Source organism: Lepidochelys olivacea (assembly GCF_965140295.1).
Source record: "Lepidochelys olivacea isolate rLepOli2 genome assembly, chromosome: 1".
Lineage (NCBI taxonomy): Eukaryota > Metazoa > Chordata > Testudines > Cheloniidae > Lepidochelys > Lepidochelys olivacea.
The window spans coordinates 12,599,092-12,616,480 of NC_140411.1; the positions used below are offsets into that span (position 1 = coordinate 12,599,092).

A 17,389-nucleotide genomic window follows, 5' to 3' on the forward strand; every position below is an offset into this window, starting at 1 on the left:
CAGTCCCCAGCCACCAGACAGGACCAGAATCAAGCAGTGTTGCATTGTATTATATAGCACATGCTCAAATGAGTGTGCGTGGTAGGGCCCAGCCCACACTGAGATGGTAAACTCTTTGGGGCAGGGACAGTGTTGATCTTCCACAGTGTGTGAACAGTGCCAAACAACAATTGCCACCGTGCGACTGTATAAACAGATTTCACTAGCAGGGTCCCAGCATATTTTTGATGAGTGTGGTCAGATCTTGGGCTTGAGCACTATGCTATGAAAACTGCATTATGGATTAAGAAGGGAATTGATTATAGCCTGGTTTGATTAGCATGATTCTCAGGGGAAAACTGAGTCTCATATTTATGAGTCTGTGCCCAAATCAGTCTGTGCCCAGTTGACTAGGGAAACCAGGCTAGACTCCTGCTAGTGACAGCCATGTTTAACCAGCATCATAGCAGGCCAAGTTCTCATTCCATATCCATTCACCCCCAGATTTGTGGGGAAGCCAGATGGGAAATGGAGTTTGGAATCTGAGCCCAGATCCGGATCCAAATTTTACAGCTCTGCTCTATCTCTGTATTGGGTCAATCCAAACCCGCAGAACCAAGCACTCCCAACAATCTGTAATCTGGATCCAGAGATGGATTTTGTGGTTTAGACTCACTAATATTTATTATTGGTAGGGAGGTGCCTGGAAAAGATCAGCGCTCTATGGATAAGTCTGAATAATGGGCTAACTTCAGCCTGGGTGTAAGCAAGCACAATTCCACTGCAGACAATGGAGTTTCATTCATTTGCCCCATGGCTGAATTTGGTCCATTATGCAGAACGCAAGGTAGAAATCAGAGAGAGCTGGTATGAGGCTTTTATACCATCCAGACCCCATAGATATCAGGGACCTCTCCCCCTTGCATTGGGTCAGGGATATTTTTCATTGTACCTATAGTATCCCAACTGAGGATAATTAAACTAACTGTGAACGTCTCTAGATCCTTTGACAGCTTCTTCCCTGCCAGGTGAGAAAAGACAAGGGTGTTGTGTGTAGGTGAATGGAAATAAGAAGGTTTCAGAGTAGCAGCCGTGTTAGTCTGTATTTGCAAAAAGAAAAGGAGGACTTGTGGCACCTTAGATAAGCTATTACCAGCAGGACAGTGGGGTGGGAATAGGTATTGTTTCATATTCTCTGTGTATATATAAAGCCTGCTGCAGTTTCCACGATATGCATCTGAGGAAGTGAGCTGTAGCTCACGAAAGCTTATGCTCTAATAAATTGGTTAGTCTCTAAGGTGCCACAAGTCCTCCTTTTCTTTTTGGAAATAAGAAGGAAGCAAGTCTTGTGAATCAATGGATCCAAACTGAACCACTCGGCATGTCTATACTACAAAACTAAGTTGACTTTGTTACGTCGATATACAGCCCCCGCAGTAATTAAATTGGTTTCGCATGTCCACACTAGCTCCTTCTGTCGGCAGTGCGCGACCCACATGCCCCGGATGTCAGTGTGGAGCATGGCGGGGCACTGACAGCCAAAGCCCCACCGCCCAGGGCTGACAGCTGGAGCCCCACCAGGCTGCTACCCTGGAGCTGGAGCCCCACTGCTCAGCTCCGACTGTCAGCCCCAGATGGCGGGGCTCTGGCTGTCAAGTGCCAGGGACTGACAGCCAGAACAGTCAACACAGCGTCTACACTGACACTGCATCGACCTAACTACACCAACCTAAAACAGAAGTTGGTCCAATAAAAGATATTACCTTATCTCTCTAATATCCTGGGACTCCACTCAACAAAGACAGGCTTGAGCCAAATGCTGCTCTTGGGTCAGGGGTGTAAATCCAGACTATCTCCACTGACTTCAGTGCTGCTGGAATTTGGCCCTTGCTTGTTTTTAGGTCACGGATGACTGTTTCCTTATTTACCCTTGAGAATGTCAGGTCGCTGCTTAGAACTGCGTATGTATGGGCCAAGTGGAAGAGAGGCAAATGCCATAAATAAAAGAATTTATGCCAAAGACCATGCACTTGGTGCAGTTTTCAAAGAGGTTAGTTAGACCAGCTGTTCGTGCAGCTGTTTCAGCAACTGGCAAAATTAGACACGACCAATCACAATCTTACTGGTGGCTGGCTTCATTGTGATCATTTTATTTTCCCCTTAGTGTCCAAGACACTGAATAAACAGAGAACCAGAGCAAAGCAATCCAACGCATCCAGCAAGTACATACAAACCTGGGAGTTCTTGATCAGCGGTGTCACATAAAGCAGATGAGACAGTAAAACCAAACTCTGCAGTGATATATAATTGTTGACGGAAGCATCCCTCTCCATCTGTTTATATTTCACACATACAAATATATACAAAACTTTTGGGTCTGGGTCTCCTCTCTTCAGCAAGGGCATCAAACAGGAGTTATGTTGGTATACAATTGGTGTAAATATGAGAAGAACCAGCCCCATCAATTATATATTTTGTATAACTCGTGTCTATCTGTCTATCTCTATGTGCCAGATTTGGCCATCCTTATTCATGTTGAGTATGTCAGCTGAAGTGTAAAGCACCTTAGTGAGGACCGAGGACTTGGCCCTGTTGGCGCAGGGGTAAATGACTACACATGGTGCAAGACGACAACAAATCAAGCCCTCCTATTTTTTCAAATGAATTTTTGCGTGACTTCACTGCAGTTGATCGATGTGAAATTATCAGTCCTGAAGACTAAGCCCCAGGCCGTACTAGCACTAGTTTACCATCCCCACTGTCCAGGGCTCATTCAATCCTTGGCTCCTCCACAGAGACTTCCAACAAGGGAGCCAGTGTCCATTGTGATGAGGAGACCCATCCATTAGGAATTGGTCTGAGACCAATAACTCATTCCACGTAGTCTTCCCAAGAACCTTCTGGTAGTAACGACTTCTGGACGCTCTCATGCTGAACTTGATCTGGAGTTGAAAGGCTCCACACCCAATTACAACCCCATAAGCCATCTGGCCCCCTTTAATATCTTTATATAATAAATGGAATGAAAGCAATCTCTGTACAGAACTCTCCTTTTTATGGCTTTGGGACATGCAGAGAGAGGTTATTGATGCTTGGAATGTTACCACACGCCTTCCAAGTTTAGAGTGGTCGTTGCTCGGCAGTTTTATGTTCTACTCCTGGAGAAACAGGAAAGATGAGAAGAAGCCACTCAATCTATCCTCAGACACTCAGCTTACTGGCATCTTGAGCCCTGGAATCATCACACATTAGACATCCATCTTTGGGCCTTACAATGGACAAACTGTGCGCTCGCCAGTCTAGTAGAGTTCAAAAAGCAAACAGGAGTTGGGACACGGTTTTCAACAGGCCATTAACACTATCTGTTGCAAAGACAGGGTAAGACACTGTGGCAGAAGGCTACCAGAGTCGAGCCAAGTCCCTGTCTGAGTCTGCTCCCAGGCTTTCAGGCTTTCTGGGAAGAAAAATATTCATCAAATGCCCATTGGCAATGTTTGCAAACTGAAAAACAAGATGATCCACTACCAATGATTTGCTCTTCAGCAGCTAAACAGAGATTACACAAAGTAGCTAAGACTATCTCTGATGACAGGAGTCTGCTCACAGCCAATGTCTCATAATGACAGTGGGTCATAACACCCACAACACTGGGGTCACCAGTTGAGGAGAATCACAGTAGTTCACTACAGAATCTGCCTTGAAAGCACAAGATACAGACTCTTGCAGGGTTTTCTGCTACAAATGGTCCCAACCTCACGGCTGTAAGGCAAACCCTGGGTAGCAATGTAACTTACTAAGGCATGCAGTGCTGCTCTGGGCTTCAGTAACTTGCTCCTGGATGAAATCTGCTCTTTAGCTTGGTAATGTAATGGCTTCAGTGGATTTCTAAGCACACAGGAGCCATGCTGCAAAGGTGTTGGTGTACGGCCAAGCCTCCTCTTCCAAGTGCTTCCATCTCCACAGTAATGCTTCTAGCCCAGCAAGGTCTCTGTGGTGAACTCCAATGGATGATTCCAAGCCATCCCCTCTGCTGGTCTTAACTTTGGATGTTTACAATTAGATGGACGAGGCACTAGAAAACGGACAGTAGGGAGCAATCTTGCACTGGTAGCAGGGTGGATCTTTTGTAGCTTTTAGGAAGGAATTATTTAGTCAGGGTGTGGTCAGAAGTTTTTGGAGGGCCCTTCATCTTCCCAGGTGAAAAGTCCTGCCATCCAAGACCTGCCATCCTTACTCACGCTGAGTGGCACCTTACTTCACGAGTAGTCCCATAGAAATCAATGGTGGCTGCTTGTGGAAGGAAAATACTAAGCATAAGCAGGATAGCTAAAATCTGGTCCTAATGCAGTCTTCATATCTTCACACTCAGTGGGCAGATTCTGATCTTGGTTACTATTCGATTTCTATTCTGTTCTATCTTGATGCATATCCCTCCCTGATCTCTGTAGTGTCTGAGCGCCTTCCAGTCGTGCATTAAGTGATGTGACCGACATGTGTCACGTGTGACTCGTTCTCTCTCTCTCTCTCAACCTCTCCCCATTGGGAGAATTGTGTGTGCAGTGCAGTGTTTTGTTTGGGGGTGTTATGGGAGCATTTTTTGCAATGTCCATGCTGCTCTGTGTTCATGTCAGAGAAGGCAAGTGGAAGAAGTGCATCTTGCACTGGGAGCAGAAGGTGGTGAGGTTTGCGATCACTCTTAGATCCTGTGGGAGTTCATCTCACAGTCCCGGACCAACGCCTGAGAAAGTTCTGTCTCCTGAATAGATGAGCTTTAAATTCTATCGAGCCAGAGTGAAGTTTTCAACCATGGTCTTCATCCTGGAGCTTTAGGCTCTTTTAGATATCCTGGGCTGTGACGGGGTGTACCAAACCCACACTGGTTCAGCAGGGGTTCACCACACTCTGTGTGCCAAGGAGGCCATGCCCCCGCATGTCTGCTGGGCATGCTCCAGCTGGAATCTAGATATTAAAGGGAGCAACTCAGCTCAGTCAGGGCTCACTAACTAAGAGAACGGAGGTGCACTGCATGCTCCTGCAGAGGGACCTCCAACACTCCAGTTCGCGGTGGCCAGCCAGCCAGCGATGACCAGTGACGCTTAGGCATCCAACGCTGCAGAGGGAGGAGAGGCCGTGGGACTCCCAAGACAACTAGCTGTGGAGGAACGGGTAGGAAATAGCCCGGGGGAACTTAACAGGGAAACAGTCAAAGAACCAGGGCTTGGCTCAGCATGTTTCAGGAGGCTCCCCGCTGAGCAGGTGGCGGGCAACCCCACCACCACCAGGGCCCTGAGTTGGGACCCAGTGGAGTAGGGAGGGCCCGGATCCCCCTACCTTTACTGCCACCCACCCCAGGCAACAGCTCACCTCTCCAACCACTCCTGCCACCAGGCCACACTGCCCTGCTGGTCCAGGGTAGCCCTATTGACTCTGACCACTAGGCCACGTAGCCCTGATGAAGAGGGCAGCCATATTGACTCTGGCCATTAGGCCACACATCTCTGTGAGAAGGTGCAGCCTTATGGACTCTGACCATTGGGCCACACAGCCCTGATGAGGAGGGCTGCCATATTGACCCTGGCCACTAGGCCATGCAGCCCTGCAAGGGAGGGCACCCTATTGACCCCGACCATTAGACTGTACGGCTCAGAAGCCAAGGGCGGACATCCAGACTCAACTGCAGGCTGTACCAGCCCCATAACATGGGCCCAGGCCATTGAGCGAGCACCTTGAAGACAAGGACTAAGACCTTGAACTTGATTCAACACAGTATTGTAAACCCAGAGAGACTCAACTGAAGTCAATGGGATTACTCTGTATTGACACCAGTGTAAGAGATCAGAATCCAGCCCTAGGTGTCGGTTGGCCAGAGAACTCCTGTCTCTCATCAAGTCTGATCGTTCTCATGTAATGGGGAAGGATCCAAATCTCCTCTCACTTATGCAGGTTTTACTCCATTGTGACTCCATTGACTACAATGGAAGATCTTCCAGATTACACCAGGGTAAGAGCAGAATCCTATCCAAAGGGACAGGCCCTGATACACTACCTGACGCCACTGAATAGTCCTACGGAAGCCAATGGGACTCCTCATGGAGCGAGGTACTATTCAACATGAGGATGGCTACCAGAATCAGCTCATGGGGAATAACATTGCCATGCCAGCCGTGCCCAGTGGGAGCACCCCTTACGGAGCTGAGCTGGAATAGCTGGTCAGATTATTGTGATGCTGTTGTAGCGACATAAAGATTAAAACACAAAGATTTGGCACTCCCTGACCACGTCCTCCCCCTTCAAACCCATGCCCACCTGACAGATAAAGCATTGCGACTCCCTTTGATTCAAAAATAGCTTACGGAGCAGCTGCACTGTACACACTGATTTGGCTGCCGAGAAGGGAAGAGTTCGCTTGTGGTAAACATCTCCCCTGGTTGGTAGGTTGTCCCGTTGTACTGGCAAGACTTCACAGGCGCCCGGAGACCAGACGGCGTGTGCGGCTCTACAGGGAGAGAGGAGGAACAGCAACAGCTCCGCTGAGTCTCGTCGCTTCCCAGGCCCGGCATGCAGGACCTGAAACCCTGACACTAAACAGATCCTCTCCGCTGACGCTGCTCTGAATAATGGGAAGCTGGGACCATCTTCCAGGGGAGATGTAAACACGGAACACTTTTATCAGCCCCCCGCCCAGCCCCGGATCCAGCCTGGCCTGGGCCATCTCTGGCTGGAAGGAAGCCCATAAAGACAGTTTGCTCTGGCTCTCTGTCAGATTATTGCTAACCTTAAAATTAGAGTTAGATTGCCAAAGACGCCATAGTAAAAGGGAAGGACTTGTGGATAAGGAAGCCACACTTTTTCCCTTTCTCCCCTTGGCTTCAGAGGGTGGTGAGAGGCTACTCCCCTGCCCCGACAGCACTTTCTTCCCCACAATGCAGGGAAGGGGGCAGGGAATGAGGAGAGCCTGGATTCTGCTCCTTACCCTGACCAATGCACCAGATGTGGCCCACCTGCCCCGGGTAGCCTGCACAAGGGTGTAAGGGAGGATTCTGAACACCTCATATCCATCACTATGTGAGCACGTTGTCTAAGCCACAATGCAGTGCTATACGTTTGGAGCGGGGGGGGGGGGAGGGGTGACAAAAACCACTAGGGTTTGATGGATTTAGCTCAGATTTCTATGTTTTCCTGTCCTGTCATGCAGCGGCCCGGACGGCGCGTCTGTTTCCAGTAGTGAGGTGGAATAATAATAGTTTGTACATCTACAGCAACGTTCCTCTGAGGCCACGAAAGCTCGTTACACACAGTAATCCTAGCGCCCCCGAGAGATGGTCTCCACTTTGCAGAGGGATACACTGGAACAGAGAGACTAAGGGTGTGTCTTCGTCGCAGAGTTAATGCAGGAGACCAGCACCTGGGTCCGCGCACCCAGTTCAGCCTCACCTGGGTGGGCGTGTCCCCACGGCCTCCTCACAAAATATCATGTGATCCAGGAGCTATTTCCAGCCCTGCCAGGCTGTGAGGCACTGAGCCGGTCTCAGGGCCACCCTGTGCTGCTGTTAAATGGGGACAACCATTTTTGCCCTCTTTCACCAAGTGTTTTGACATCGCTGGGGGCAAAGGGGGTTCTGTGGGCCAGCTCCTCGGCTGGTGAAATTGGCACAGCTCCCTTAATGTCCGTGCTGACACCAGTCGGTGATCTGGCTCTATTGGGCATTGTCTCCTCTGGGTTTGTACAGATCCCGGCACACGGGGGGCCCGTTCCCGATTGGGCTTTTGGACCCTCTCCTAATATAAATATTTAGAGCTAAGAACAATGTTATAAGTGCAGAGCGTTGTTATGATTACTGTTTCCCTCACGCCCTGACTGTCCAGAAGCAGAAGCCTCAACAGAAACTGAGCTCCCAGAGAAACAGAAATGTGGAACAAAGAAATCTGCTCCAGAAATCCACTTACCTGCACAGCGAGGACAGCACTGCTGTGGGTCAGTGACAGGCTTTACACAATGCAGGGCTGGGCACTGGATTTGGTAACAGCTCACATTCACATTCTGTTTGCAGGGAGAGAGAACAGGGCTGCTCAGGGACAAAAATCCTTCCCCCCCAGGCCTTTATGAAGATGCTGCCTTATTTGGCCTTTTGGACTGAGCCAGAAGTGGAAGGCACTAGGCTGAGTTACCCCAGCTTAGGGTCTGGGCAGTTGTATTTAAATTGTTGGGTACCACCGCGAGCTGCTAACCAGCGTCTGATCCTTGACAAGTACAATGATTATGAGGCTGTCTGACCGGTTACTAGAGGGGCCAGCTGGCCTGTAAACATTCTGCCCCGTGCCCCGATCCTGTCAGAGCTCCCTGTTCATCCAAACAGTGCAAAGCCTCAGCATTGCTTGACTCTTCACTAAGTTGATCTGATCCAATAGGCTCCATGGTCTTGTACCTGGGGCACTGCTGTGGGACTCAGGAGACCTGAGATCTACTCCTCGCTCTCCCTGTGACCTTAGGCAAGGCACTTCCCGTCTCTGTGCCATTGCTTCCCCTCCCACCCTTTGCCAGAAGCTGGGAATGGGCAACAGGGGATAAATAACTTGATGATTTTTTGTTCATTCCCTCTGAAGCACCTGGCATTGGCCACTGTCGGAAGACAGGACACTGGGCTAGATGAACCTTTGGTCTGACCCATCATGGCCGTTCTTATGCCTATTTGGACTGTCAGGTTTATGGGACTCTCTCTTATTATGTGTTTGTGCAGGGCCTAGCACAATGCAGCCTCAGTCTTCTTTGGGGAATGTCATCCTTTGCTCCTGGCCCTGGCCCCAGGGACCCGTGTGTTTGTCACTCCAGACAGGCTCTCCCTGTGTTTAGGAGGACTCAACATAGCAGAAGATGCAGAAGCTCCAGCTCCAGCAAGTCTCCTCAGCAGGATGGGCTACTGCAAGGCCATCAGCCCCTGTTCTCCAGTCCCTCCATTAGCTCCCAGTCCACTTCCATTGCTAGTCCAGGGCCCTGTCCCTGAACATCAAAGCCCTCAATGGGTCAGGACCCCACCACAACTCTACCCATAATCCACCAGCATGGCTTCCCGGGAGAATGCAGTTTACGAAGCTGTGAGAGCCAGTGATAAAGCTTCGCCATCCGGGGGATTCAGTTGTGAAATGAGTTTCCAGAAAGGATGAGGCTAATCCAGCAGCTGGTTACCCTTAAGCCAACTGCAGTTTGCCATCATAACTGGGCTGATTAAAGGCCGCCAAAGCTAGGTTAACGCCCAGCAGCCCACTATAAACAAGTCTGGTAACCAGTGACACCTGTTCTCATATTGTAGATCAGCACGACAGATTAGACTGTGACGATATACCTCCAAACAGGTGCATCGGATGCAGTACGTCAGCCCCTGGGGTTCCAAGTAGGGATGCCAGCTCTCTCCTGGACCGTACTTCTTGCCATTAAAATCACAGAACATATCCGGACCTGAAAATCAAACAGGCAGACGTTATGCATGAGAAGGGAGCGCTCTTAGAAACGCATTATCCTTCCCCAGTCAATCAGCAAGGTTGAGCCAATACTTTCTAGTGTCCGTGTTAAGATGCAAACCCAAGCTTTTCGATTCAGAATGTGTATCCTGGCGGTCCGGGCACTGACCCGTGGGACACCAACATTCAAGTCCCTGCTCTGCCTGCTTCAGAACAGAGTTTTCCATCCCAAATTGCTCTAAATCAGGCACACCAGGGACTTAGGTCTCCCACATCCCAGGTCAGGGCCTTAACCCCTCAACCATGCGACATCAGTCTTTTTTACCAGAAACTGTTGAAACCGATATATCTCTGGACGTATGCCGTGATGTAGCCATGTTGGTCCCAGGATATTAGCGAGACAAGGTGGGGCAGGTCATATCTTTTACCTCACCAACAGAAGTTGGTCCAATAGAAGATATTATCTCACCCACCTTGTCACTCTAAAATCTCTGGACGTTTAGGCTTCAATGAAACAAGATCTTGTGGTGAAATTCCATTTCATTGGCAATGTTCCGACCAGCTCTGTTTGTCACGCTCTCTCATCCTGGATGCCCCATGCTGTGTTGCCAGCAGCACTGCCAGGATAAGTTGTCAGGCAGAGAGATCTGAGACGGCTTTAGTGTTACAGTCTGGGAAACACGTGGCCAGAACAGAGTCAACTTCAGAGGGTCACAGCTTGCAGGACATGCAAGGGTTAATCCAGACAGTGAGTGAGACGCAGTGTTGCCAACTCTCATGATTTTGTCATGAGACTCAGGATAATTATTGTTTTCCTTAAAGCCCCAGCTCCTGGAGTCAAGTGATAAGTGATGATTTCAGCCTTCATTCTTAAAGAAAAAGTAAGTTTCTAGCCCTCGCAGCTGTGGAGAAAGCTTCAAAATGTGACCCAGTGCACCCTGAAGTGTCAAAAAGCAGAAGGCAAATAAAAAGAACCCAAATCAATTATTTTCACATAATCTCATGATTTCAAAGCCAATGTCATGATATTTGATGAGCCTGACTCATGATTTTTGAACATTTGGGGTTGGCAATCCTGTGAGAGAAAGAAAGGGACGGAGGGCAGATGAAGAAGCAAGACAGGAACGGACGAGCCAGCTGAAAAAAAAATTGAGGGTTTTTTTTTGCAAGAAATGTAGACAAAAATGAAAATGGTTTTGTTTTCATTGAAATTTTTCCTCCAAAAAATTCAGGTTTTCCTTGAAGGAAAAAAAAATCAAAAACTGAACATTTTTCAGGTTTTTTTGGTTCTGAACATTTTGGGGGTTGGGGGGATTTTTTTTATTCTTTATTTTTGTGGTTTCCTTTTTAGGATTTTTTGGTCAAAAATCGGAAAATGTCGAGGACACAATGTTTTTCAGAACGTTTTTCACTTTTTTAAAAAAGCCACTTTTTGAAAGAAAAACTTCAGCTGCCCCAGCCTCCACTAAGAACGGGTGCTGTGCCGCTACGAAGCGCTGGACAAGCAGTTAAGGTCTCCAGACACACCCTCTGAGGTAGGTGGATATAATCGCTGACACACTGGGAACAAAAGAGTCCTGACTTGTAGCCCCCTGCTCTAAACTCAAGAGAATTCTCCCAGCCCCTTTTCAGTAGCAGTCGCAAACCACTGGGACCGTCTCAGGACGGTGTACAGTGCAGACCTTTGTCTGATCCTTTCCACCATACGCGCCCCCAGCAGAGACAGGCCTTACCAGGGATCAGACTGGCTCTTCAGTCAGGAGAGATTTGTTCCATCCCCCCAAGCATTCCTAAACAGAGCCAGCCAGTCTCTGCCACTGTGGACGTCTGTGGGAGCGTGAGCTGCTGAGATTGGGAAACTGCTTTCTCGCTCCATCCCATAACATGCTGTGAAGTCGCTGTAGATTTAAATGTAGTGAGCCAGACCCATCCCTGGCATCACTCTAATGACTTCACTGGAGTTGGACCAAATTCATCCCTGACGTCACTGAGTGCAGGTGAATCTGGCCCAGCACTTGTCTCCGTGTAAAGAGAATTCCGTGTTGTGGGATGGTAAAAGGAGCCTTGCAGCTCGTGGGACCGTTACTCAGCATAGCCTTCTAGCTCGTGACTGCTTCACATCAGTAGGGCTATCTGAAACCATTTTTAGCTGAAGGTTGTTACGTTTCAGCTGTGTCTTGTCTCTTTCGATGGGCTCTGCCTGGGAGGTCATACAGTAGCGAGCACAATGGGGCCCTGATCTTAGCGAGGGCATCTAGCCGCTGCTGTGACGCAAATAATAATCATCGTAGTAATGCACAAGGCTAAATGGTGTTAGCGCTCCAGGATACCACAAGCGGCAATGGTTCATTTACTGTCCCCTGACATTTTCAGGGAAGCATTTTCCCTTATCAGTGTTTTTTTAGAAAGGGGCTATATTCCGACCCCCTTGTGCGTGTGGATTTCCTTGGGACTAGTAAGGTTTAATGTCAGCAACAAACAGGCGTCACTTTCGAGTAGCTGCAGTGACTCAAACTGGGCTCCTGCAAATTGAGACACTCACAAGTAAAGGCCCCTTTTGAACAAGTGGGCCTGAGTCTCTGTGTTCCTCGGTTTCCATGGGCCTGGTTTTCAGAGACGCGGAGCCCACACCGCTGCCACAGACCTCAAGCAAAGTCACGAGTCCCCCAGTACGAGGGGAAATCAGGGAAAGCTGGCCTAAGAGATAGTGAGTCAGTGGCAGAGCTGGGACCCCAGGACAGGCTGCCCAAGGGCCACGCTGTCATTGCCTTTTTCACATGCTAAGGACTCTACTGAGGCTTTTCCTGCTAGCCATGCTGCAAGGGGCTCCGGGGAGAGGGGGGACCACAGCAGCAGCTGCTCCCAGAGTCCCGGTGCGCTTTGGAGGGCCAGCAAGCGTTTCCTCCTTCCCAGCCCTGACCCCCGAGCCTGGGTGGCAGGGGCATAGCCATGGTCCGACATCCCCCATGTCCGTTGGCTGCGCAGCCCCACTCGCAGTGCTGATCCCTGCTGCTTGGGCGCAAGGCGCAGGGCCTCTTCCCTGCAGGTGCACAGGAAGGGGGAGGTGGCGTCCTTTCTGCTCAGGAGCATCCCAAATCTGGGTTTAACCCCTTAACAGCTGCCGTAGGGAACCAGCCAATGGATAAGGGAAAAGAGCTGCACTCACCACCTGGCACAGTCAGACCTTGGACTGAGGCGCCCTCTGGATTCACTCCAGACTTCTAGACCCAGCACTGCAGCCTCCCTCGTGCAGGGGGAGCACACTGGAGGGGGCTCCCCACATTGCACCTCAGCCTCGCTCCAGCGTTGGCTAGCGGGATGACCATTGAACAGCGCAGCACACTGAGACCCACTCCCACAGCGCTCCTGAGCTCTGCCAGCTTGGGAAGGGAGGAGGCCAAGGGATCAGACACTCGACTGAGCTCAGTGCTGCCACTAAGTCACAGGCCGGGAGCCTCGTCCCCTCATCTTTACGGTGCCACCAAGGACGCTTTGTCAGCAGTTACAGCAGCTACATTTGGGACAGGATAACCTGAAGGATACGTGCAATGGGCCCGATTCACTGACATGTGATGGCACCTCCTTGCACCACATGGCTCCCCGCACCCTTTCCACTATTACCCTCGGTTCCCACTGCAGAGGGGCCTTTCTAACTCCATAGGACTTCTTCAGCGGGACGCCGAGTCCTGAATAAGCACATCCACAGACTTCTTTCCCTGTTTGATGTTCTGCCACCAGGGCCCTCTGCCACGACCGAGGCTGATGGGGTGTTTTCCTGGGTGGATCCACCCAGCCCGGAACTGTCTGGCCTCTAGGAAAGCAGCACTGAAGATTCCATTTTGATAGATCCCAGCGACTTGAATGGGATTCTCTTTCTTGTACCCTGAGCCACTGCCCTGTTTGAGCCCAGCTGACAACAGACATGAACAGTTGCTCGCAGAAGAATTCAGCAGGGCTGATAAGACTGTGCGGGCCAATTGCAAGCAAGGCTGGCCATGATCCTGGAGAAGAACTTGGCTACAGAACAAGCTGAGTTCGGACACACATGTAAGATGGAGACTAACCTCAGGAGGAGAAGACAGCTAAACAGGCTAAGAGACAGTGCCAGCAAAGAGTGACCTTTGGTCCATCTTGGCCCAATCCTGCAAGGTGCTTAGCTGACTTCAACTGAGGCTGAGGAGGCTCGGCCCTTTGCAGGAATCACTCTGCATCGAGCCCTACGGGACAAAGCTGGATTATAAAAGACATATGTGGAAGCGATGAGTGAAACTGAATGAGATAAAGCAAAGGATGGAAAGGACATGGAAGGGAAAACAGAAAGGACCTAAACTAGGAGTAACTCCACTGAAGTCAAGGGAGCTAGATTGATATAAATGGGATCAGAATCAGGCCCAAAACGTACACAGGTAAAATTACTGTATTCCAAAAGAGTTACAGTCATAGAACCATAGACATGTAGGGCTGCAAGGGACCTCGAGAGATCATCTAATCCATCCCTCCACAGTGAGTCAGGACCCAGTATACCCAGACCATCCCTGGCAGCTGTTTGTCCAACCTGTTCTTAAAAACCTCCAGTGAAGGGGATTCCACAACCTTCCGGGGAAGCCTGGTCCAGAACTTAATTATCCTCATAGTTAGAAAGTTTTTCCTAATATCTAACCTAAATCTCCCTGGCTGCAGATTAAGCCCATTACGTCTTGTCCTCCCTTCCGTGCACATGGAGAACAATCCATCACCATCCTTTTTAGAACAGCCCTTAACAGATTTGAAGACTGTTATGAAGTCCCCCTCTCAGTCTTCTTTTCTCAAGACTAAATATGCCCAGTTTTTTCAACCTTTCTTCATAGATCAGGTTTTCTAAACCTTTTATTATTTGTTGCTCTCCTCTGGACTCTCTCCAGTTTATCCATGTCTTTCCTAAAGCCTGGCACCTAAAACGGGACACAGTATTCCAGCTGAGGCCTCAACAATGCCAAGTAGAGTGGGACAATTACTTCCTGTATCTTATATATGTAACCCTTCTGCCAGGTGGAGCCGGCAGCAACCAGGGTCGGGTTCAATACCTAGGGGTTCCTTTTCAACATTACAACACAGAACCGGCTCAAGCCCCACGCCGTAACCTGGGAAAATTACACACCATTCCAGGGCGCCTCTGAGAGGCCATACTTCCCCACTCGCAAGCACAGAGACTGAGTGTAGAAAAGAAACTTTTAATGAAAGGCGGGAAGTCACCCGACGTTAATTAGGGGAAATGCCACAAGCAGGATTCATAAACATAGAACTGTGAGCAGGACGCCCACCCCAGAGTGCGTGGGGCAGAGCCTTACGCCTCGTGTTCTTGAGTCCTACAACCAAAAGTTCCTTTTCAGTGCCCCTCTCTGCTCCCTCACCACACCCCACTCACAGTGGTTGTCCGTGGTCAATGAGGATTCAGGGTTCAGAGGTGCATTTGTGTGAGTTCACCTCTCGCCCGGGAAGAAGGCACCTTGCTCACTCCACTATCTTAGCACTTGCTCTGGCTGGCCGCCCTGTCAGCTGAAGTTCCTCTCCACTAGCTGCCCCACCAGCCACTTGTTCCACTCCCACCGGCCGCTTGTTAACCACTACGGTTAGCTGCTCCTGCCTGCTGCTCATGCCGGCTGATTGTCAGTTACCTTCTGCTACTACCTGCCTCTCTGCTGCGACCTCTGCAGGTCAGTCTTTTAGTGGTTGTCAGCTCCTAGTGATTTTCAGCTTTTAGCCAGCTGGGCAAAAATGCTGTCCCACCGCAAGTGATTTCAGCTCTCATTTGAGCACTTAAAATAACAAAGGCTCCTAATGGAGCCTATTTAGCTCTATCTTTGAACAGTGAGGAATAAGAAACTGGTTAAACCAGACTTAGGGAGATTCCACACCTCCTGGCTGGGACACCTGTCCCCACCCCTCTTACTTTCACAGGACTCTGGCATTTGAGCCCCTGGCTTAACAAGGTCCTTTCAGCTGAGGGTGACCCCCTCATTTGGGACAGGTTAAGCACAGTTCTGCTCCCGTTTATTCATACAATAAAGATAACAACACTGATAACAGCATTTCACTACCCCTGCATTCAGTACTAAAGTGATTTGTAATCCAACACCAGCCAAAGTCGATCACTTTGAGCAACACCACTCTATCTGCTGGATATCTTGGCACAGTAGGTGTGTTCATTTTACTGTACATACAGTAGGTGTGTACAGTTTACTCCTGAAGTCTCTCCCCACTCCCAGCTAGCTGGCAGGGGAGAACTCATTCAGACCCTGCTTACAGATACAACACAATAAACCAAAGTTAAGGGTGTTCTTGGGGTTAGGCATTGGAGTAGGACATAGGTGGGCCCACATGCAATTCCCAGCTCTGCCAAAGAGTTCCTGAGTGACCTTGGCTGAGTCACATATAAGCATCTGCGCTTCAGTTCCCTGTCTGTAGGGCCAGCAATTCTGTCTTGCGTACTTAGATTGTAAAATGATTCTCAAGTACAGGGGGGAATCATCAGCAGTTCTCTCATACCAGGTTTGCAGCCTGTCTGCACTGCTAGAGCGTGGCTTAGAATCTCATCTACTTTTTTCCACCCAGTGTTTCTTCTTAGATTTCAATACAGGAAACAGAGCACAGGAACATCACACTTTTGTGCCAGTGTCTGAAATGCCCACTTTCATACACCCTGAAATAATAATATTCACAGCAGGGCTGGCCAAAAATGTACTGACAGAAAATTGGGTTTTTGACAAAAAAAATTTGGGTGGAAAGTGTCTGTTTTCCTGGAAACTTTTCCTTTTTTAAAAAAAAAACCTGAAAATCAAAAATGTTCCAGTTTTGGGCCAAACATTTTTCTGTTTTGGGCAATTTCTGGCTGTAAAATGTAAGCCAAACCCCCTGAAAAATCAAACATTTTTTGACGGAGAATTGCTGAAAACCAAAAACATTTTCAGGTTTTTGACCGAAAGTTGAAATTGTCCTCAGGAAAAAAGCCATTGTCCAACCAGCATTAAAATCACAGGTCTATATATTGCAGAAACCTAAAAGCTAGGGCCCAGATCCTGCTTCCGTTGAAGTCTATGGCAAAACTCTTATTGACTTGAACGGGAATTTTCCCCAAAGACAGACATATTGGTTGGATAATAGTATGTATGAATGACTGAAAACTGACTCTTGCATATAGTGTAGTAAAAGATACTACACATGTGTGTGTGTATGTGTTGTTTGATATGGTCACTTAATCCGAGCCAGACTGATCTCAGTTACACCTGTGTAAACCTGGAGTTTCTCCACCAGAACCAGTGCAGGTGCTCCGGATTCACATTGGCGTAACTGAGATCAGAATCTGGCTGGAAGCATGCCCACTTCAATGCATGCCAACAGGCAGCTAGCAGTCCTAGAGACTGAGTGGCTTATGCTCTGTCATCAATAAGTACACACTTGTCACTGTACGTTATTAGCTGTTTAAAAGTGCTTAAGCCACCCTAAATATTTCAGGTGATTAAACAGATTATGTCATCAGGAGGATTTAAGGTCGCTCAGGTGATGATGTTGCCATAAGGCCGCTGAAATTCTTATGCCACCTTAAGGATTTACAGTGCTTTAAAATCTTACCCCAGTCTGGGGCTGTCCCGTGGTTCCAGGCGGTACTGACTGGTGTCTTCACTTTCAAAGCCGCAGTGCCCAACCCCCATTGACTGTCAGTGGGAGCAAGGTGCCTTTGAGCACTTGGGGTGAAATCCTAGCCCACTGAAGTCAATGGCATTGACTTTGCCAGGATCTCACCCTTATGCTGCAGCAGGGACCTTTGGAGGATAGAAATGGCTCAGCTCTGGTCCCAAAGCCCAGCTGCTCAGAAGCCAGCCTCCCTTTTTGCGAACAGAGGTGAGCTGCCTGGCTGCTTCTTCTTCTAAAACATCCTAGCGGCTGTTCCGCCATGAGGTGCCCTATCGTCTGCTGG

At 49.1% G+C, this 17,389-nt stretch overlaps 1 protein-coding gene across 1 annotated transcript in view; it reads right to left on the bottom strand.

Annotated features, from left to right (window-relative positions):
- The window catches only part of CHRDL2 (chordin like 2), a gene marked incomplete at its 5' end in the record, with an annotated part of 61,749 nt that overhangs the window by 25,671 nt on the left and 18,689 nt on the right, over positions 1–17,389 (bottom strand). Inside the window, 3 exons of the mRNA XM_084613997.1 lie at positions 6,333–6,475; positions 7,927–8,020; positions 9,321–9,433. Coding sequence (XP_084470123.1) covers positions 6,333–6,475; positions 7,927–8,020; positions 9,321–9,433 — 350 coding nt within the window. The remainder of the gene's footprint in view (positions 1–6,332; positions 6,476–7,926; positions 8,021–9,320; positions 9,434–17,389) is intronic.